We start from the raw sequence: 24,252 nt of genomic DNA, 5'->3' as shown, positions 1-24,252 counted from the left end.
AAGTGTGATGATGACAAATAGATTTTTTTTTCACCAGTTCATGGTGTTGGCTACAACATGGCTAAAGATAGTATTTGAAATAAACATGTGTTTGGTGTCCATGCAAAACTGCTCTGGGCTCTAAACACATTTGTATTTACTTTATTTAACCCTATTTAACTAGGCAAGTCAGTTAAGAACAAATTCTTATTTTCAATGACGGCCTATCGAAAGGCAAAAGGCCTGCGGGGACGGGGGCTGGGAATAAAAATGTAAATATAGGGCAAAACCCACATCACAACAAGAGAGACACCACAACACTACATACAGAGAGACCTAAGACAACAACACAGCATGATAGCAACACCACATGACAACAACATGGTAGCAACACAACATGGCAGCAGCACAACATGGTAGCAGCACAAAACATGGTGCAAACATTATTGGGCACAGACAACAGCACAAAGGCAAGAAGGTAGAGACAACAATACATCACACGAAGCAGCCACAACTGTCAGTAAGAGTGTCCATGATTGTGTCTTTGAATGAAGAGATGGAGATAAAACTGTTCAGTTTGAGTGTTTTTTGCAGCTTGTTCCAGTCGCTAGCTGCAGCGAACTGAAAAGAGGAGCGACCCAGGGATGTGTGTGCTTTGGGGACCATTAACAGAATGTGACTGGCAGAACGGGTGTTGTATGTGGAGGATGAGGGCTGCAGTAGGTATCTCAGATAGGGGGGAGTAAGGCCTAAGAGGGTTTTATAAATAAGCATCAACCAGTGGGTTGCGACGGGTATACAGAGATTACCAGTTTACAGAGGAGTATAGAGGGCAGTGATGTGTCCTATAAGGTGGCAAATCTGATGGACAAATGGTAAAGAACATCTAGCCGCTCGAGAGCACCCTTACCTGCCAATCTATAAATTACATCTCCGTAATCTAGCATGGGTTGGTTTGGCAGCTGGGGTGAAAGAGGAGCGATTACGATAGAGGAAACCAAGTCTAGATTTAACCTTAGCCAGCAGCTTTGATATGTGCTGAGAGAAGGACAGTGTACCGTCTAGCCATACTCCCAAGTACTTGTATGAGGTGACTACCTCAAGCTCTAAACCCTCAGAGGTAGTAATCACACCAGTGGGGAGAGGGGCATTCTTCTTACCAAACCACATGACCTTTGTTTTGGAGGTGTTCAGAATAAGGTTAAAGGCAGAGAAAGCTTGTTGGACACTAAGAAAGCTTTGTTGTAGAGCGTTTAACACAAAATCCGGGGAGGGGCCAGCTGAGTATAAGACTGTGTCATCTGCATATAAATGGATGAGAGAGCTTCCTACTGCCTGAGCTATGTTGTTGATGTAAATTGAGAAGAGCGTGGGGCCTAGGATCGAGGCTTGGGGTACTCCTTTGGTGACAGGCAGTGGCTGAGACAGCAGATGTTCTGACTTTATACACTGCACTCTTTGAGAGATTTAGTTAGCAAACCAGGACAAAGACCCCTCAGAGACACCAATACTCCCTGCCGGCCGACAAGAATGGAATGGTCTACCATATCAAAAGCTTTGTCCAAGTCAATAAAAATAGCAGCACAACATTGCTTAGAATCAAGGGCTTTGGTGACATCATTTAGGACCGTTAAGGTTGCAGTGAAACATCCATAACCTGAGCGGAAACCAGATTGCATACCAGAGAGAATAGTATGAACATCAAGATAGCCAGTCAGTTTTTCCAACACTTTTGATTAACAGTGCAAAATAGAAATTGGCCTATTGGCCTATAACAGTTAGGATCAGTCCTTTAAATAAAGGACGCACCGTGGCTACCTTCCAAGCAATGGGAACCTCCTCAGAGAGGAAAGACAGGTTAAAAAGGTCAGAGATAGGCTTGGCGATGATAGGGGCTGCAACCTTAAAGAAAGGATCTAAACCATCTGACCCATAAAACGTTTTAAGTCTATAGGCACTGTAGTAGTATGGAGTTAGATATCTGCCAAAGGGTTGAACGCAATGAGTTAAAAGTTGTATTTTAAGAATTTCCGACAATACGCCAATGCTAAGGGCTGTTCTTATGCACGACGCATGCACGACGAGTGCCTGGATACAGCCCTTAGCTGTGGTATATTGGCCATATACCCCCAAGGTGCCTTGTTGCTATTATAAACTGGTTACCAACGTAATTAGAAGAGTAAAAATACATGTTTTATCATACCCGTGGTATACGGTATGAAATACCAGCGCTTTCTGCCAATCAGTATTCAGGGCTCCAACCACACAGTTTATAATAATGTTTAGACAGAGCGTTGGGGCTGTTTACACATTTCTTGTGAGCGTGAGACAGGTATGAAAACGGATGTTGCTGCATACAGTAGAATGCATTGACAGTCCTGACATGGGCTAGGCATCATACAGCCAGCTCGGCACCAGCTACTGTACCAAGAACAGAGATATCTCTAGGCTGTCTTCTTGAAGTAGCCTAGGCCCAGTGATCTTCAACTGGTGTTGGAGTAGCCTAGGCCCAGTGATCTTCTGCTGGTGTTGAAGTAGCCTAGGCCCAGTGATCTTCAAGATGGATATTGGTAGCCTATGCATGTGGCATGGAGTGGGAAAACAAAACAAATACCTGTGTTTTGTTTTCCTATGTATTTAATCCCCACCCTACAGGCCTGACTTCCGCAGCTTGGCTAATCAATTATTTAGTGTCTCAGTTCCGTGGGCATAATATGCATAACATATTAAAATCACAATATATGCGTTTATATATACATTCACCTGACAGTTAATTAGGAAGGTTACACCCATCTTGTTAGGAAGGCTACATCCACCGGGTCGGACTCCCCTTTGCCTCCAGAACAGCCTGAATTATTTTGGGCATGGATTCTACAAAGTACCGGAAACGTTCATTGCTCAATTGGTACCAAGGGACCTAAAGTGCCAGGAAAACATTCCCCACACCAGTACACTACCGCCACCAGCCTGTACTGTTGACACCAGGCAGGATGGGTCCATGGACACATGCTGCTTACGCCAAATTCTGACTGCCATCAGCATGACGCAACAGCATTCGTCAGACCAGGTGATATTTTTCCACACCTCAATTGCCAATGTTGGTGATCGCATGCCTACTGGAGCTGGTTCTTCTTATTTTTAGCCCATCTATGACAAGGATCGACAGGTTTTGCGTTCCGAGATGCCATTCTGCACACCGCTGTTGTACTGCACCTTTATTTGTCTGTTTGTGTTCCACCTGTTTGCTTGCACGATTCTTGCCATTCTCCTTCGACCTCTCTCATCAACTAGCTATTTTCGGCTACGGGACTGCCTCTGACTGGAGGTTTTTTGTTTGTCGCAACATTCTCGGTAAACCCTAGACACTGTCGTGCGTGAAAAACCCTGGAGGGCGTCCGTTTCTGAGATACTGGCAACTATGATCATACCACACTCAAAGTCGATTAGGTCACTCGTTTTATCCCATTCTAACGTTTAATTGAACAGTAACTGAATGCCTCGATGCCTGTTTGCTTGCTTTATATAGTATGCCATGGCCACTTGACTCACTGTCTGTAGGAGTGATCCATTTTTGTGAATGTGGTGGTGTACCTAATAAACTGTCTGGTGAATGTATGTTATATGCATAACATATTATGTTTGTCAGAGTGATAGTTGTTTGAGTAGGACACAAACTATTCTCTCTTGGGTTCAGATATAGTACCCTATGCTCCCCTGTTTGTATTGAGGCTTGTGTGTGACCCTGCGGTAATTGCAACGGCTGACTGGCAGACAAGGGAATCGTTTTGGAAGTAGACGTCTGGCATGTGCAGATATCTATGGTTTCAATACATGGCATTTCCTGTCAACTTAGGGGTAACTAGCATACTAGCTAGCAAGGAGCTAACATGGCTGCGCGACTGTTCATGATAGCTAGCTAACCTCAAAGTAAACAAAACAGAACCATAAGAAAAGTATAGGTTACATGAGAGAACAATGCATAGCTAGCAGCAACGGGTGCGTTCATGCTAATGTGTCGCGAGTTTATAAGCTAACATGGACCTTGGATCAATGCTGTACAACAATTTGAAAGATGTATCATGGAGCACGACGTCTTTACCCTTAGATCGACTTGTCAGTGTTTATAGACTGCCGCAAATTGTCAAGTTGGACAGTGGTAAGGTTATTTTTGGAGCAATTTAATGTTTTTAGGAGGGGCTAACCAGGTGATTTGCTGCATAAAATGCCAGTTAACTAGCCTCCAACCTAGCTAAGTTGACTGGCTTGTTAATTAGCTAGCTAGCCTAGTTCCATAGCCATACCGTCTCTGTAACGTTACTCTGTCAACGTTGACATCAGCTAGCTAAGTTACTGTAGTCAAGAAAGTTGTAAAAGCTTAGCTAGCCTTTAACTAATTAAAGTTTCCAAAATACAATAAATGTATAAAAGCTTGTAGCTAGCTATCTAGATTCACTCCTTGCTATCTTGCTAAGTCTTTATTGTTATCAAGCTTAAACACAACAAGTTAGAAAGTTGGAATGCATCGCAGGAGCCTTTTCTGTAATGACATAGCTAGCTACCTACCTTACTTCGTACAATGTATGCATACAGAAAAAAATAACGTTACAGTCACTGTAAAATGCAGTCCACCAAGAGTGGGAGAGCAATATTTTTAAAATTATTTTTAGCTAGCTACATAGGTATCTAGGTACACTGCATGATCAAAGGTATGTGGACACCTGCTCGTCGAAAATCTCATTCCAAAATCATGGGAATTTATTAAAGAGTTTTCTATAACAGCCTCCACTCTTCTGGGAAGGCTTTCCACTAGATGTTGGGACATTGCTCCAGGGACTTGCTTCCATTCAACCATAAGAGTATTAGTGAGGTCAGGCACTGATGTTGGGCAATTAGGCCTGGCTCACAGTTGGCGTTCCAATTCATCCCAAAGGTGTCAATGGGGTTGAGGTCAGGGCTCTGTGCTAGTAAGTTCTTCCACACCGATCTCAACAAACCATTTCTGTATGGACCTCGCTTTGTGCATTAGGGCATTGTCATGCTGTAGCATTAAGATTTACATTCACTGGAACTAAGGGGCCTAGCCCGAACCATGAAAAACAGCCCCAGACCATTATTCCTCCTGCACCAAACTTTACAGTTGGCGCTATGCATTGGGGCAGGTAGCGTTCAGCTGGCATCCCTCAAACCCAGATTCGTCTTTCGGACTGCCAGATGGTGAAGCGTGATTCATCACTCCAGAGAATGCGTTTCTACTGCTCCAGAGTCCAATGGCGGTGAGCTTTACATCACTCCAGCTGACGCTTGGCATTGCGCATGGTGATCTTAGGCTTGTGTGTAGCTGCTCGGCCATGGAAACCCATTTCATGAAGCTCCCGACAAACAGTTCTTGTGCAAAGGCGGTTTGGAACTCGGTAGTGAGTATTGCAACCGAGGACAGATTAATTTTACGCACTCGGCGGTCCCTTTCTGTGAGCTTGTGGCCTACAACTTCGCGGCTGAGCCTTTGTTGCCCCATAGACGTTTCCACTGCACAATACCAGCACTTACAGTTGACTGGGGCAGCTCTAGCAGAGCATACATTTTATGAACTCACTTGTTGGAAAGGTGTCGTCCTTTGACTTGGTTTCTCAAATGACTGCCTCACCTGGTTCACCAACTACTTCTCAGAGTTCAGTGTGTCAAATCGGAGGGCCTGTTGTCCGGACCTCTGGCAGTCTCTCGGGCCGACTCTTTTCTCTGTACATATCAATGATGTCGCTCTTGCTGCTAGTGATTCTCTGATCCACCTCTATGCAGACGACACCATTCTGTATACATCTGGCCCTTCTTTGGACACTGTTAACAAACCTCCAAACGAGCTTCAATGCCATACAACACTTCTTCCGTGGCATCAAACTGCTCTTAAACGCGAAAACTCTTAAACTAAATGCATGCTCTCCAACCGATCGCTGCCCGCCCGACTAGCATCACTACTCTGGACGGTTCTGACTTAGAATATGTGGACAATTACAAATACCTAGGTGTCTGGTTAGACTGTAAACTCTCCTTCCAGACTCACATTAAGCATCTCCAATCCAAAAGTTAATCTAGAATCAGCTTCCTATTTCGCATCAAAGCCTCCTTCACTCATGCTGCCAAACATACCCTCGTAAAACTGACTATCTACCGATCCTTGACTTTGGCAATGTCATTTACTAAATAGCCCCCAACACTCTTCTCAGCAAATTGGATGCAGTCTATCACAGTGTCAATCGTTTTGTCACCAAAGCCCCATATACTACCCACCACTGCGACCTGTATCCTCTCATTGTCTGGCCCTCGCTAGATATTCGTCGCCAAACCCACTAGCTCCAGGTCATCTATAAGTCTTTGCTAGGTAAAGCCCCGCCATATCTCAGCTCACTGGTCACCATAGCAGCATGTGCTCCAGCAGGTAATTTTCACTGGTCATCCCCAAAGCCAACACCTCCTTTGGCCGCCTTTCCTTCTAGTTCCCTGCTGCCAATGACTGGAACGAATTGCAAAAATCACTGAAGCTGGAGACTCATATCTCCCTCACTAACTTTAAGCATCAGCTGTCAGAGCAGCTTACCGATCACTGCACCTGTACACAGCCCATCTGTAAATAGCCCACCCAACTACCTCATCCCCATATTGTTATTTTTTTGTTGCTCTTTTGCACCCCAGTATTTCTACTTGCACATGTATCACTCCAGTGTTAATGCTAAATTGTAATTATTTTGCCACTATGGCCTATTTATTGCCTTACCTCCCTAATATTATTACATTTGCACACACGGTATATCGTTTTTTCTATTGTGTTATTGACTGTACGTCTGTTTATCCCATGTGTAACTCTGTTGTTTTATCTTGGCCAGTTGTAAATGATAACTTGTTCTCAACTGGCCTACCTGGTTCAATAAAGGTGAAATAAAAATAAAATGACGGTGCTATATTGAAAGTCACTGAGCTCTTCAGTATGGCCAATCTACTGCCAATGTTTGTCTATGGAGATTGCATGTCTGTGTGCGCGATTTTATACGGATGTGGCTGAAATAGCAGGATCCACTAATTTGAAGGGGTGTCCACATACTTTTGTATATACAGTGTACGTAGTTATTTTTTACAACGTCTACATAAAAATAATACTGATATGCAAATCATGTCAAATATAATATTCATGGTGGACTGATAACTAAAGTTCTACATTTCAATGATTGTGATATTACTGTAGTCAAACATTTTGTAAAAAATAATTTAAAAATGATGGAAGTGATATCATTTGAATCAGTGTCTCTCTTCTCCAGGTGAGTTGGTGGACGGCTTACGAGACCATGACTACCTCTTGATTCATTCCTGTCGGCAATGGACAACAATCACTGCACACAGTCTGGAGGAGGGCCATTATGTCATTGGGCCCAAAATAGAGATCCCAGTGCATTATGAAGGTTAGTCAAATCGCTGTTCCATTATGAAATCTACTCTGTCAGAGGTTCACATGGCAATGGTTATTCAGATGTATGTGAATGCCTTACAGAGTTATATTAATCAGTACGCTACTACCCACTCAACCTAACATCGACTATGACTCTCCTTTGCCACAATCTAGCATATCATTTAACCAACCTATTTTATATCACACAAATAATCCATTATGAACTTTCTAGAGGCTATTCATTTTGAAGTAATACTCACTTTATGTGGACTGATTACAGACAGATCTTTTCTTATAGTTTATTTTCTTGTTAACAAGCCTTACAATGAGGTTCTAAAGCCATTTCAGTTAATCAAGAAAAAGACATCTGTACAATCAGTGCTTATAAATCCTGTGCTAGTATAAAATTTGCAACATGCAAACATGCGCATAGTACTGTTTGCTCAGGGAAATAGGTTTAGAACAGGCACAGGCCTGTTTCACTGATCTTAAAAGCCTCTCAGGCTCAAATCAATGATTACACAGATGGGTCCATTTTATGTCAATGACTCGCTGCTGCGCCTGCGCCAATCCAACTCTTCTGGCTGATGAATACTCACACACTGACATATGATCAATGCTCTCGCCTCACTTACAGCATAGGGGAAGTGTACTTAGTCAGTGCACCAAACTGTAAAACTGATTCACGGAAACCCTGTACGTAACACTGGAACAGTGGGGTTGCAATGAAAACTTGGCCTGGTGCAGACTCAGACTTCTGATGGGAACCAGGGGTATTCGGATAGTAATGTTCAGTGAGAGATTTCAGAAAATGTTTATTTTCAAGCACAGACTAAACTAAAATAAGGGCCTATCCTTTCCAGGAACAGAAACAAGGTTACATGCAAGCAAGTTCTCCCATCTTATTCTTTCCACCCCCTCCTGTAGGTCAGTTTAAGCTGCTGGAGCAGGACAGAGATGTCAAGGAGCCGGTGCAGTACTTCAACAGCGTGGAGGAGGTGGCCAAAGCATTTCCCGAACGGGTTTATGTCATGGAGGAAATTACGTTCAATGTGAAGGTCAGTTGCTATTGGTTGATAGTTAATCAAAAGATGATTAGTGTTATAAAGTGACTTGCAAATTATGTATGTTTCCCGAATTCTACAGATGTGACATTGTCATAGTAGGAGTTCAATTGGAGTGTTTTTAAGGGGTTAGAGATGTGATTTTTAGGCAATGAGACTACAATCTAACACAATCTTCTTGTCTCACAGATGGCTTCAGGCGAATGCAACGAGGACACGGAGGTGTACAACATCACACTAAGCACTGGTGATGAGCTCACCCTCATGGGCCAGGCAGAGATCCTCTACGCCAAGGCGTCCAAGGAGAAGTCGCGCTTCAACACAATCTTCAAGAAGATCAGCAAACTCAACTCCATCAGCAAGATGGCGAACCGTGGCAAGATGCCCTGCCTCATCTGCATGAACCACCGGACCAACGAGAGTGTCAGCCTGCCCTTCCAGTGTAAGGGCCGCTTTAGCACCTGCAGCCCGCTAGAGCTCCAGATGCAGGAGGGCGAGCACACCATCCGTGACATCGTGGAGAAGACCCGTCTGCCCGTCAACGTCACTGTGCCTGGCAGCCCGCCGCGCAACCAGCACGACCTGCACCTGATCCGCGAGGGCCACCGCTACAAGTTTGTCAACATCCAGACCAAAACGGTGGTGGTGGGCTGCGTGCTGCGCAGTAACAAGATCCTCCCTGTCCACTTCCCGCTCCACATGGCCTCCATGCCCAAGTTCATCATCCCTGAAGGGCTGCTGCAAAGTGAGCTGTGGCTGGACACCATGGTGCACCGCTGGTTCACCTTCTGCCAGGAGCAGTTTGACATTGACGACTATTCCCGTGCTGTGCGCGATGTCAGGACCGACTGGAATGACGTCGACGGGAAGAGCCCCAAGAAGAGCAGTGGGAGCGGTAGTAGCAGCAGCAATGGCTGCCCCTCCCACATGCACGTGCCCAGCTCTCTCACGTATGCCCGCGACGAGCTTACCCAGTCATTCCACCGACTGTCTGTGTGCGTCTACGGCAACAACCTGCACAGCAACAGCGAGGTCAACCTGCAGGGCTTCATGACGCTGTGTGGGGACTGGGCGCTCCTGCCGCCCGAGAGCGTGCCGGTCGACTCGGTTGACACAGAGTACTTCTTACCTGAGCTGCTGGAGAACATGAGCCAGTCCGTCCTTAAGTCGGATGTGCCCTACGAGGAGCTGTGGCTGGACCACTTGAGATCAAGTCGGGGAGGAGGGCACAGTGTTGGCGGCGAGGACCCGAGAAGCACCAGCAACACCATCGGCACCTCCATGGCGGTCCTATCGTACCCCGTCTCCTCCAGTCATGTGGGCCCAATGATCAGCTCTGAAATTTGTCTACCTCCGCCCCCAGTCCCTCCAAAGTCCGAAGCTGTGAGTACACATGAATTCCATCACCATGGCTACATTTACCAACTAATATGAAATTATTATTATTATTATTACCAAGCAAATTGAGGAAAATATTTTAAATTACTGATATAATTTGCTTATGATCATCAGATGTAGTGTTTGAGACATTACATTGTAACAACAATTTAATATTATTTCTGGTGTAAACAGCCTCTCACAGATAAAAACAAGAAAATGATGAACGCTGTAATCATTTGTAAAGTTAGTTGATTTTCCTTCACCTTCTTCTCCAGGTGAAGGAAGAATGTCGTCTATTGAACGCCCCTCCCATTCCCCCCCGAAGTTCCAAGCAGATGATGTCCACCCCAACGATGTCCACCACAACGCCGGCTGGAGCTAAGGCGCGGCAGACGGAAACGCGCTCTCCAAGCCCTACTCTCTCCTACTACGCCTCAGGCCTACACAGCATGTAAGGACTGGGGGGCAAATCGCAATATGTAGCCTCATCCTTTGCACACACCTCCCATTGAGTTTAATGCATGATATACACTAAGGTTCCATGTCTCACATACGCCGCTTAAGGATTTGGCCCTGCACAGTCTATAGTTTTTATTCTGGTCCTATATTATACATTGAAATGTCAATAAATAGTACTTATGTACACACTTCCTTACATATTGCTGACTAGTCAATAGCTTTTGTTTCCCTCCCAATGGTCTGGAGTGTTGGGCTTTGTAACATTATTTCAGAATACTTTAGTAGTGTTTAATCTCAACTTGTACCTAGTTCTTTTCACTAACTTTGGTATTTTTCTTTTGCTGCCAGCAGTGGAGGAGGAGAGACTGAAGTGACCGAGGCGGAGGAGCAGAACCACGTGTGTTACCCCTGTAACTGGGTCAAGACCAACGAGGACAGCCCTAGAACGCCTCACGTGAGCCCACCGTTCGACGGCGTCCCTTCTAGACTATCGTGGCCCAACGACTTCTGTGGAGGGGCTTCTCAAGGCATGGAGGAGTTCCTGCCCATCCACTGTCAAAGTTACTACAGCTATCCCCGAAAAAGACCCCTGGGCACGCCTAAGTCGCCATGCACTTCCAGCCTTTTTGACTTTGACGGAAGAGAGCAGAGCAGTAACGCTGTCCCCTTCAAAGCCTCGTACACTAATCAGTTTTGCACCAAGTCGTCGAGCTACACCCTGGAAATGTACAGAGATAATACTATTGAAGAATGTAACACTAAACAAAGCCTGTCGTGCCCCATCTTGCCACCGAGGACGCCCAAATCAAACGAGACAAGTAAAGGTACAGATGCAGTCAAAGGTACGGAGCAGGACACTCTAAAGTGCCTGGTCAGCCAACAACACGATCAGGTCACGGCGACAGACATATTCTCTATTTCCTATCCGCCCCTCCCCCCACCGTCACTATCCTCCCTCTCTGCACCAGCCCCCGGAGGACCTTGGCAACCACCCACCAACCTATCTGGACTCTCCATCGAAGAGTTGTCCAAATCGTTACGGTTCATTGGCCTCTCCGACGACATTGTGTCTTTGTTCGTCACGGAGAAAATCGATGGAAATCTTCTCCTGCAGCTCACGGAAGAGATTCTGTCGGAGGACTTCAAGTTAAGCAAACTCCAAGTGAAGAAACTTATGCAGTTTATTAACGGTTGGAGGCCTAAAATATAACCTAACCCTTTAACAAAAGTACTAGTCTAGGAAGAGAAAAAAACATGCAATGTGCTGTGAATGCCGACGTAAACTTTTGCCTTCAGTTTTGTACTCTGGGGGTTGTTTCATAGCATGAGTTGGCCAGACGATTTTCCACAACATTCTGAAACAACTCTGCACATTATAGTTCTTCGAGAAAGATAACACTTGAATTGGGCATGGTATATAACTGACTATATAATCGCTCTCAATAACCCATAGTCCACTTTAAGCTTTCTTGTGGAACCAGAAAACCAAGAGTAATCTCAGTGTATCTGGAAGTTGGCTGCTTAACTTGTTGATCCAGCTCTCCGAAGTCCAACCCTGGTAACCATTACAGTTGTCTAACTATGTCACAGAGATGTGTTGTGTATTAACTCTTGTCATGTTCTATTATGTTTGATTTCCTCTTTGTCCTCTTTAGGGACATTTTCTCTCAACTCTGTTACTACCTGCTTTAACCCAAAGCCCTTCCACAGAAGTAATTGGAGGTTATTCATGAAAGTTTGCGATAGCAGGCACAGCTGCTAAATTCAAGCGATGGCATTTAACTCATTTATAACAGTGTGCACTTCTTGTTGCCTTATTATAATACTGACTTAATATGCAAGTAACAACAACCAATACAATGTAACTTCAGATTCTGCATAATGTAAGATGCACTTGTCAAAAAAAAAAAGACTTTGCCAGGTCAAATGGACTGTACAATTGACTCATGACATTGTGAAAAGCCACAAGGTTTTTAAGCAACGTTGACTTTACGTGTAATGGCTAAAGAAGGGGAAGCTTTGGGGATCAAGAAGGAACTATGTACCATTACAGAAGGAACATGTATTTGACTAAATGAAATGGAGAACTTGTTATATAGGCTGCAAGGATATGTTACATTGGTGAAAATATTTAATTACTGAAATAGCCATTGATTAATTTGATATAAACTGAACTAACAATATTTTCCCTTTTTATTGTGCACATTCACAAATACAGACTTTCTCAAACTTGAGACAGACCAGACTAATCTGCCTTAATTTAACCCACCACAGAACTTTAACTAAACTACATTTAGCTGGGGGCCGTTCAAGAGGGTGCTGCATTATGGAACGTTCAGATAGATAGATATGTATTCTATAGCACAGATGATTGCCATGTATTGAAAAGAGAATCATGTTGGCTATATTCATTACATTTATATCTGCAATATTCAGAATGTTTCACCTCACTGAATACACCTCAGGTGTAATTTTTCCTTTGTTTTTGTGTCATGAAATAGTGTCATGTTATGTAAGTGATAAAAGGGTGGTAAGTAATTGTAACTGTAAAATGACCAGTAGGACAGGACTAAACTGTAAAATGCTCATCGACAAACTGGTGTCATGGAAAAACTGACATTAATGTTCATGAACAACCCCTATTATATTTTGACTTAACTTTCTATGGTGGTGTATGATCAATAAAAATGGACACATTGTCTTGTCTTTTGGCTGAGTTACAATGACGACAACCTTTACGCCTTTCGCACAAATGCACATGGAAGGACTGCTGTTTAGTGATAAGGCTGCGTAGTAATGAAGGGCCATGTAGTGCATCCCAAACAAATTGAAAAGCCTGTTAAACAATATAGAAGTGTAATTTGAGTGTGTGTTTGGATTCATTAACTTAATTTTTTCAAGCGTAACAAATTACTGACGAGACTAAGGGAATAAGGTGGTCCCGTGTGGCTCAGTAGGGTAGAGCATGGCGCCTTTAGCGTGTGGGTTTGATTCCCACGGGGACCAGTACAAAGAAGAGAAAAAAAGTCTGAAAATCTATGCACTCAAGTCTCTGAGCGTCTGCTAAATGACAAACAAAATAAGGCTTCATGTTCCTACTTCATAATCTGTAAGAAACAACATTGGCACTATAACATGAGCAACAGTCATTGACCCTGTGAATACTATAGGAATGCATGCTTTGTTTCTCCCTTGAAGAAATCTGTGATCCAGAACAATTTCTTGTACCTTTAATGTTTTGTTGGATCAGTGATTACTTCAAGGAAGGAAGAGCGTGTTTTTGAAGTATTAGAACACGGTTAAGTTTTGTCTCGGAGGAGCATCTTATTAGTAGGTGTGTGTGTGTGTTTCAGATCATGGGTTCCCAGCCCACCTAGAATGTTGGGGTCCATGGCCTGGTCCAGCAGACAGTCCACCTGGCTCTATACCGACAGGCCCTAGGGCCCCGGCCCACTCAGAACGTTGGTGTCCTTGGCCTGGTCCAGCAGACAGTCCACCTGGCTCTTTACCGACAGGCCCTAGGGCCCCGGCCCACTCAGAACGTTGGTGTCCTTGGCCTGGTCCAGCAGACAGTCGACCTGGCTCTATACCGACAGGCCCTAGGGCCCCGGCCCACTCAGAACGTTGGTGTCCTTGGCCTGGTCCAGCAGACAGTCCACCTGGCTCTATACCGACAGGCCCTAGGGCCCCAGCCCACCCAGAACGTTGGTGTCCATGGCCTGGTCCAGCAGACAGTCCACCTGGCTCTATACCGACAGGCCCTAGGGCCCCGGCCCACTCAGAACGTTGGTGTCCTTGGCCTGGTCCAGCAGACAGTCCACCTGGCTCTATACCGACAGGCCCTAGGGCCCCAGCCCACCCAGAACATTGGGGTCCATGGCCTGGTCCAGCAGACAGTCCACCTGGCTCTTTACCGACAGGCCCAAGGGCCCCAGCCCACCCAGAACATTGGGGTCCATGGCCTGGTCCAGCAGACAGTCCACCTGGCTCTATACCGACAGGCCCTAGGGCCCCAGCCCACCCAGAACATTGGGGTCCATGGCCTGGTCCAGCAGACAGTCCACCTGGCTCTTTACCGACAGGCCCTAGGGCCCCAGCCCACCCAGAACATTGGGGTCCATGGCCTGGTCCAGCAGACAATCCACCTGGCTCTTTACCGACAGGCCCTAGGGCCCCGGCCCACCCAGAACGTTGGGGTCCATGGCCTGGTCCAGCAGACAATCCACCTGGCTCTTTACCGACAGGCCCTAGGGCCCCGGCCCACCCAGAACGTTGGGGTCAATGGCCTGGTCCAGCAGACAGTCCTCCTGGCTCTATACCGACAGGCCCTAGGGCCTCGGCCCATCCAGAACGTTGGTGTCCATGGCCTGGTCCAGCAGACAGTCCACCTGGCTCTATACCGACAGGCCCTAGGGCCCCGGCCCACCCAGAACGTTGGGGTCAATGGCCTGGTCCAGCAGACAGTCCTCCTGGCTCTATACCGACAGGCCCTAGGGCCTCGGCCCATCCAGAACGTTGGTGTCCATGGCCTGGTCCAGCAGACAGTCCACCTGGCTCTATACCGACAGGCCCTAGGGCCCCAGCCCACCCAGAACGTTGGGGTCCATGGCCTGGTCCAGCAGACAGTCCACTAAGGGCTCTATTCAATCTGTATGGCTGAAGGGATACAGATTTCGCGATAGAAATGTAAAGGTAATTTCCGATTGAGCCGACATGAGCAGCGTTTTCCGTGAACGCAGTCTCCACTAACGCCTTTAAATTTCAATCGCGCTGTAATGCAGGACTTCAGCGATACAGATTGAATAGAGTCCTAAAAGTCCGGTTCAGCCATCCTGCCATAGAAATGTTTAAGTCTGTAACTCAAACAAACGGAGATAAATGACTTGTGCACTGCGATTAACTGATAGGTGATTTCTGCTTTAGCCGACATCCGTGGAGTTCACGGCAAATTGATCTCAGCAAATGTCTGGAAATCTGCCTTTAAAAGGAAATTGTTGTGCACAGGTCGTTAATCTGCATTAGATTGAATCCTGGTCAAAGTGTTTTAATTTTCATTACTCTAATACTACCCATGCAAAGCTGACAGTCTGCACTTTAACCTCAGTCATTGTATCATTTCAAATCCAAAGTGCTGGAGTACAGAGCCAAAACAACAACAAAAAAATGTGTCACTGTCCCAATCCTTTTGTTCTTCTAATACACTATGGGGTGATAGGCATACAGTAGTTAATGAGTAACATCTACTCCAGGACCAGCAAACTTTAAAACATTGAAGCAATGTGACTTGTTGGATAGTAGTCCTGGTGTTGTATTTATTTAGTATTCTTTTTTTAAATTAATCAGCTGGATTTGATCAACATTCTTCTCAATGCATGACCTTGTTGTAAAGCTTCACTGTCTTAGCATAGTCTACAACTATTTTATTTTATTATCATACCTTATGCAATACTGGTTAGTTATAGCCAACCCACAATATAGCAGAGATAGCAAAAATGCAAGTGTTACAAATGCAGATATCAGTATTTCAGGAACATTCCACGATACTACCAGTGGAAAAAAATGTCAAAGGCTCCAACTCGCAAGATGGAGGTAAAGGGTGCTCTTGTCTGGGTAGGAGCCTAGCGGTTAAGAGGTTTGGCCAGTAACTGAAAAGTTGCTGGTTTGAATCCCAGAGCTGACTAGGTGAAATCTGTCGATGTGCCCTTGTTCTTTTCACTAGCCAAAAGGTCCTCAAAAATTGCATACTACGTCACATATGTGCGGATTTGTGCACCAGGTCATTGCCCTCTCTCGCTCTGCTGTGTCCACTGAGCCGTTGGGCCCACCCTGCAACCTCATTGGATAACGCTGGGCAAGCCTCCTGCTAAAGGTCAGTCAAATGTGAGGGGCTGAAGCACATTGGCTAGAACTCGAATTGCTAGGGGGCTGGCCCATGTAGGGGGAAATTGAGGTAAAACAGTAATGCTGTTCATAGATTATGCATGTATGAACTACACATCCACTTCCAGCCCAAAGTGGGAGGTTTAAAAATGTGTTTCTTAGTCACCAAAGTACCGGAGTCTTCAATAATGTCTTCAATAAAATCAATAACACAAAAACTACCCCACCAGCGCAGAGGGCTCCGGCCCTGGAGCTGGGTTGGACGCCGTGCCTGGACTGGGCATCGGCGCAGAGGAAGGCTCCGGCCCTGGAGCTGGGTTGGACGCCGTGCCTGGACTGGGCATCGGCGCAGAGGAAGGCTCCGGCCATGGAGCTGGGCTGGCCGCCGTGCCTGGATGGTACCGGCGCAGAGGAAGGCTCTGGCCTTGGAGCTGGGCTGGCCGCTGTGCCTGGACTGGGCACCGGTGCAGAGGAAGGCTCCGGCTTTGGAGCGGGACTGGACACCGCGCTTGGACTGGGCATCGGCGCAGAGGAAGGCTCCGGCCTAGGAGCTGGGTTGGACGCCGTGCCTGGACTGGGTACCGGCGCAGAGGAAGGCTCTGGCCTTGGAGCTGGGCTGGCCGCTGTGCCTGGACTGGGCACCGGTGCAGAGGAAGGCTCCGGCTTTGGAGCGGGACTGGACACCGCGCTTGGACTGGGCATCGGCGCAGAGGAAGGCTCCGGCCTAGGAGCTGGGTTGGACGCCGCGCCCGGACTGGGCACCGGCGCAGAGGAAGGCTCTGGCCTTGGAGCTGGACTGGACACCGTGCCTGGACTGGGCACCAGCGCAGAGGAAGGCTCCGGCCTTGGAGCTGGACTGGACACCGTGCCTGGACTGGGCACCGGTGCAGAGGAAGGCTCCTGCCCTGAAACAGAACTGGACACCGTGTCTGGACTGGGCACTGGCGCAGAGGAAGGGCTCCTACCCTGGAGGCCTGGTGCGTGGAGCCGGCACAGGTGGCACCGGACTGGTGACACGCACTTCAGGGCGAGTGCGGGGAGCTGGCACAGGACGTACCAGACTGAGAAGGCGCACTGGAGGCCTGGTGCGTAGAGCCGGCACAGGTGGCACCGGACTGGTGACACGCACTTCAGGGCTAGTGCGGGGAGCTGGCACAGGACGTACCGGACTGGGGAGGCGCACTGGAGGCCAGGTGCATGGCGCCGGCACAGGTGGCACCGGACTGGTGACACGCACTTCAGGAAGGATGCGGAGAGCTGGCACAGGACTCACCAGACTGCTGACAGGCTCCTCAGGTCGGATGCCATGCAGAACACACCTACATAACATTTCTCTCATCTCTCCCAACTTCTCCATCGCCTCCCTGACGGTCTCTGGCTCTTCAGGGTGAGTACGGGGAGCTGGCACAGATGGCACTGGACTGATGACCCGCTCTTCCACTATCCGCTGCTCCGCCGACCACCCCTCGTGCCCCCCCCAAAAAAATCTTGGGGTTTCTGTGGCCGCGGTCCCCGGCATCGTCGCTGTCCTTCCACCTTCCTTGGTGTCTCCTTCCAAGGAAGGGTCTCACAACCTCCCATAATTTCTTCCCAGGTCCAAAACTCCTTTACCTCCGTCACACGCTGCTTGGTCCTTGCTTGGTGGGATATTCTGTCACGATCGTCGTAATGAGCGGACCAAGGCGCAGCGTGATTGAAGTTCCACATCTTTATTACGGTGAAACTTTAAACAAAAACAATAAACCAACAACGAAACGTGAAAGTAGTGGTGCACATGCACTTTTCACAATCATTCCATACGTATTTTCCAAAGCATCAAAATTAAAGCAATTATGAACGCATAGTGGTGACTAGGTCAAAATGTCCATAGAGAACCAAGGGCTCTCTATGGTCAGGGCGTGACAGCTGGTCACATTTTCAATGCTAACCCTGTAGAATCAGCAACGATGCCGGTCCCATGCATGTGTTTATTTTCGAACGCTTCCACAAGGAATTATTATGTTGTCTTAACCTGTATATTTTAGACCTAGAATGGTGGGGGACAAATAGGAGCCAACCTGTGGTTAGGTGTGAGGGTGAGGCGTGACCATTGACTCAATGCAGGGTGAGGCTATAGGTCTAGGCTGAGGGTGTCCTAAAATGAGCACCATACCAACCAGTTATCCTGAATCAACATGATGATGTTGTACATCCTTCCTGCAGGCTGGAGAGGGATGGGAGATGAGAGGGATGGGAGTTGAGTAACCCATCTTCTTTTGAGAACAACAAAGATGTCTGTAACGCTTCAAGAGAAAACAAATCAATCAACCACTTGTTGTTACATTTACGTTTACTCACTATTACTTCAAAAATATAAAAGGTCATTCCATATTTCACAAAAAACACAGCATTTATAGTTCAACCCAAAAGTATGAATTTGACTAAAATCCTAGATCACTGTGATTCAAGTCAATCTAGTGTGTACCAGCCTGACGTTGCTGGCTATAGCCTCAGATGTAGCTGGCCTTAGAATAAAACAAAGCTGAGAAAACACGCTAATGTAGGGTCTTAATCACTATTACCCACTTATAGCCTAGTTAATGCAACCAGTGGGGTAAAGTACATAAGTAAAAATACTTTAAAGCACTACCTAAGTCGTTTTTTGGGGGTACCTGTACTTTACTTTACTATTTATATTTTTGACAACTTTTACTTTTACTTTTACTTCATTACATTCCTTAAAAATATTGTACTTTTTACTCCATACATTTTCCTTGACACCCAAAAGTACTCGTTACATTTTGAATGCTTAGCAGGACAGGAAAATAGTCCAATTCACACACTTATCAACCGAACATCCCTGGTCATCCCTACTGCCTCTGATCTGGCAGACTCACTAAACACATGCTTAGTTTGTAAATTAAGTCTGAATGTTGGAGTGTGCCCCTGGCTTTCCATACATTTTAAAAACAAGAAAATTATTTATAATTTTACTTTTACTTTTGATACTTAAGTATATTTAAAACCAAATACTTTTAGACTTTTACTCAAGTAGAATTTTACTGGGTAACTGACTTTTACTTGAGTCATTTTCTATTAAGGTATTTTTATATTTACTCAAGTATGACAGTTGGGTACTTTTTCCGACACTGAATGCAACCAAATTAATGGAAAAATTAAGCAGAATTTAGGATAGATGAAATGCGCATGCGTAACCTTGATTAGGACACAAAAAATGATGTAAAAACAGGTGCCCACAGTTTGTGCCTCTTGATCAGAGCCAGGGTTTATTCATTAGGGAATCTCAGTCTGCTACAGTCCCCTACAGCTTTAGCAAGCCAAGGGGCAAGGTGCAAATCTATACTTGCTATGCAGTTTGGGTCTGACAACAACAGAACCTGCAGAGAACCTTACCCAGCTCGTCCTCGCTGTTCGTTAGCATGCATTCTTGCCCCAAGTCCCCAATAATGTCATGACATCTTAGAGCTGCATCTCTTGTCACCATGAGAATTCTGCATTTAGTTTCAGAAGAAGACCTTGAATCCCTCCATCAAGCTTAACTTTGTTGTCAGAGGACATGTTTACACATCTTTGATAGCTATCTTTGCTATCCTCAACTTGGAATGCATCAACAACATCCATACCAATGATTTATATATACAGTTGAAGTCGGAAGGTTACATACACTTAGGTTGGAGTCATTAAAACCCGTTTCTCAACCACTCCACAAATTTCTTGTTAACAAACTATAGTTTTGGCAAGTCGGTTAGGACATCTACTTTGTAATTTTTCCAACAATTGTTTACAGACAGATTATTTCACTTATAATTCACTGTATCACAATTCCAGTGGGTCAGAAGTTTACATACACTAAGTTGACTGTGCCATTAAACAGCTTGGAAATTTCCTGAAAATTATGTCATGGCCTTAGAAGCTTCTGATAGGCTAATTTACATAATTTGAGTCAATTGGAGGTGTACCTGTGGATGTATTTCAAGGCCTACCTTCAAGCTCAGTGCCTCTTCACTTGCCATCATGGAAAAATCTAAAGAAATCAGCAAAAACCTCCGAAAAAAAATTGTAGACCTCCACAAGTCTGGTTCATCATTGGGCGCAATTTCCAAGCACCTGGAGGTACCACGTTCATCTGTACAAACAATAGTACGCAAGTATAAACACCATGGGACCACGCAGCCGTCATACCGCTCAGGAATGAGACGCGTTCTGTCTCCTAGAGATGAACGTACTTTGGTGCGAAAAGTGCAAATGAATCCCAGAACAACAGCAAAGGACCTTGTGAAGATGCTGGAGGAAACAGGTACAAAAGTATCTATATCCACAGTAAAACTAGTCCTATATCAACATAACCTGAGAGGCTGCTCAGCAAGGAAGAAACCACTGCTCCAAAACCACCATAAAAAAGCCAGACTACGGTTTGCAACTGCACATGGGGACAAAGATCGTACTTTTTGGAGAAATGTCCTCTGGTCTGATGAAACAAAAATAGAACTGTTTGGCCATAATGACCATCGTTATGTTTGGAGGAAAAGGGGGATCACCATCCCAACCGTGAAGCATGGGGGTGGCAGCATCATGTTGTGGGGGTGCTTTGCTGCAGGAGGGACTGGTGCACTTCACAAAATAGATGGCATCATGAAGCAGGAAAATTATGTGGATATATTGAAGCAACTTCTCAAGACATCAGTCAGGAAGTTAAAGCTTGGTCGCAAATGGGTCTTCCAAATGGGCAATGACCCCAAGCATACTCCCAAAGTTGTGGTAAAATGGCTTAAGGACAACAAAGTCAAGGTATTGGAGTGGCCATCACAAAGCCCTGACCTCATCAATAGAACATTTGTGGGCAGAACTGAAAAAGTGTGTGCGAGCAAGGAGGCCTACAAACTTGACTCAGTTACACCAGCTCTGTCAGGAGGAATGGGACAAAATTCACCCAACTTATTGTGGGAAGCTTGTGGAAGGCTACCCAAAATGTTTGGCCCACGTTAAACAATTTAAAGGCAATGTTACCAAACACTAATTGAGTGTATGTAAGCTTCTGACCCACTGGGAATGTGATGAAAAAAAAAGCTGAAATAAATCATTCTCTCAACTATTATTCTGACATTTCACATTCTTAAAATAGTGGTGATCCTAACTGACCTTAGACAGGGAATTGTTACTAGGAATACATGTCAGGAATTGTGAAAAACTGAGTTTAAATGTATTTGGCTAAGGTGTATGTAAACTTCCAACTTCAACTGTATATACACACTAGATAGCTGACAGGGAGTTTACAAAAGGCTGTGAAGTATTTGTAGTTAATCATATCAGTAATGTTAGTTCATCATATCAGAGCTGTAGCTCCACCCACCGGTGATGTGGAGCAGAGCATGCTGGGTGATCTCCAACTCAGAGAAGAAGATCAGGTCGAGAGATGTAAAGTGAGAGAAAGTTTCAGCAATTCTTGTGTTTTCCCACCAGTTAGCTTTCATTGTGTTAGCCAAGGCCAGTGTGCATCCTTGTAGATATACCACACACACACACACACACACTTTGGTTGAAGCAAGTTGCCCATCCATACTATATGTAACAGTTTAGCTCCCGTCCCTCTCCTTGCCTCTACCTGGGCTCGAACACAGACAACGATGCTTCGAGGGTGGCTGTTGTTGATGTGTGCAGAGGGTCCCTGGTTCGAGGCCAGGTAGGGGCGAGGAGAGGGACGGAAGCTATACTGTTACATTGATGCTGTTGACCCGGATCACTGGTTGCTGCGGAAAAGGAGGAGGTCAAAAGGGGGGTGAGTGTAACCGATGTGAAATGGCTAGCTAGTTAGCGGTGGTGCGCGCTAATAACGTTTCAATCGGTGACGTCACTCGCTCTGACACCTTGAAGTAGTTGTTCCCCTTGCAGAGGTTAGCTTTCATTGTGTTAGCCAAGACCAGTGTGCATCCTTGTTGATATACCACACACACAAGCACACACACTTTAGTTGAAGCAAGTTGCCAGACCACTAAGTGCCTTAGCCCATCCGTACTACATACACTGTGCGTTGCTGTTCCGTGCCTGTGCATCTTCAGCGTTATTAAACCATCTCAACTGGAATCCTACCTGTCTGTCATCTGTACCCTTACCAGCACACGGGAGTGAACACATGAAGTAAAACCTAACCTAAAGAATATACAGTCCACCAAGTCCTCACTTATAGGGGGTGCTGTTTTGAAGCTACAGCGCCTCCATCTTGGCACCCCCACCGTTGTAAACAATATTTTGGACGCTATAGAAATGTATTCATGAACGTCTACATTTGTTTTTGCCACATTTATTGTATTACAGACACCTTCATGCATACTTTTAAATTACATTATGTGAGCTAAACATACAAATAACATTTATATAAAAACAAGATCCTTAAAGTACACTGAGCAAAAATATAAACGCAACATGTAAAGCGTTGGTCCCATGTTCCATTATCTGAAATAAAAAATCTCAGAAAGGTTCCATACGCACAAAAAGCTTATTTCTCTCAAATTTTGTGCACAAATGTGTTTACATCCCTGTAGGTGAGCATTTCTCCTTTTCCAAAACAATCCATCCACCTGACAGGTGTGGCATATCAATAAGCTGCTTAAACAGCATGACAGCATTTCACAGGTACACCTTGTGCTGGGGACAATAAAATGACACTTTAAAATGTGCAGTTTAATCACACAACGCCACAGATGTCTCAAGTTTTGAGGGAGTGTGCAATTGGCATGCTGACTGCAGGAATGTCCACCAGAGCTATTGCCAGATAATTGAATGTTAATTTCTCTACCATAAACTGCCTCCAATGTCGTTTTAGAGAATTTGGCAGTACATCCAAACAGCCTCACAACCCAGCCCAGGACCTCCACATCCGGCGTAAGGAGTATTGCTGTCTTTAATAAAGCCCCATTTGAGCAGAAAAACAAATTCTGAATGTCCCTCCAAGGACCACCAATAGATACACCTCTGCCCAGTCCTGTGAAATCCATTGATTAGGACGTAATAAATGTATTTCAATTGACTGATTTTCGTATATGAACTGTAACTCCGAAAAATCTTAGAAATTGTTGCATGTTGCGTTCAGTATATATATATATTTTTTAATTAGTAATGTTATTGTCCCTACTACAACAATAAAAATACTTCAATACGTGTAAATACATGTAACATAGAATGTAACAATGTAATATATAATTCCATTCATTCCTGGATCCATATGTATATTCACAACCGTTGCATGATGTTCAAAAACTTTACAAACCGGGATGTTCAGATCAACTGTTTAAAATGTAGCAATCTCAATCAAACTCAAATGTACATGGCAATTTATTTTCTTCCTAGCATGGACCTTTCAATAGACAGTATTAAAAGTAACCTTACAGTTATCGTTGTTTTCAAATGCTCAAGCAACACTGAAAGCATCCTGAATACACCCCAGTAGTCAACGAGTTTGATCTACGGGTCACCACCCTTTTGTAGGCCCGCGGATCAATTTCCCCCCCAAAAAACAAACAAAAATATGTGTAGGAACTCAGTCAGGCTCTCAATTTAATGTTCAGAGTTAGAATACACAAGGTGCAACTTCAAAATGTGGTTATGCATCAGCAGTTTTTATCATTATGTCAGTCACTCAATTAGCCCATGTCACCTAAAAAATGTTTGATTGCTAAATTAGTCTAGCCAGCAAACTAAATGTGTAGTAATCATGGTAAAATTACCAACCGGGGGGGGAACATTTAGTTTGTTAGTCATTCTCACTCATATATTTAAAACTGCAAACATTTCTCTCCAGCCTATGGCAACATGAACAGAATGACAGGAAATGTACTCTCCGCTGTCAAGGGGAGGGCGCTAAAATGTTTTGCTAGCTACAAATGTTCACTTAGGGCCACCAAAAGCCTTGGGCCGGCTCTGACTGGTATGGATGTGGTATGGATGTGGGTACACAGACCAGTGAGCCAATGCGGCCCCTCATGAGATTAGTTTTTGTGGCCCCCACCCCCATCAAAGTTGCCCATCCCTGATCAAAGCGGCATGGAGTGTTGAGTCTAT

General features: G+C 45.3%; 1 protein-coding gene across 2 annotated transcripts; it reads left to right on the top strand.

Moving 5' to 3' along the window:
* Positions 1–3,814: 3,814 nt before the first annotated feature.
* LOC120051000 (GRB2-associated and regulator of MAPK protein 1-like) lies at positions 3,815–13,016 on the top strand. 2 transcript variants are annotated; one of them, XM_038997570.1, is made up of 6 exons: positions 3,815–4,135; positions 7,287–7,427; positions 8,342–8,472; positions 8,668–9,861; positions 10,134–10,309; positions 10,669–13,016. In XM_038997570.1, the coding sequence occupies exons 1-6, from the start codon at positions 4,015–4,017 to the stop codon at positions 11,525–11,527; spliced, it is 2,622 nt and encodes an 873-aa protein (XP_038853498.1). In that variant the 5' UTR covers positions 3,815–4,014; the 3' UTR covers positions 11,528–13,016. The 2 variants fall into 2 exon arrangements, with proteins under 2 accessions (XP_038853498.1, XP_038853497.1); XM_038997569.1 differs by having other exon boundaries at positions 10,666–13,016.
* Positions 13,017–24,252: the final 11,236 nt, after the last annotated feature.

The sequence above is a fragment of the Salvelinus namaycush genome, chromosome 7 (assembly GCF_016432855.1).
Source record: "Salvelinus namaycush isolate Seneca chromosome 7, SaNama_1.0, whole genome shotgun sequence".
NCBI classification, from domain to species: Eukaryota; Metazoa; Chordata; class Actinopteri; order Salmoniformes; family Salmonidae; genus Salvelinus; species Salvelinus namaycush.
The sequence above is the reverse complement of the archived record's forward strand: the minus strand, read 5'-3'. Positions and strand labels throughout refer to the sequence as shown.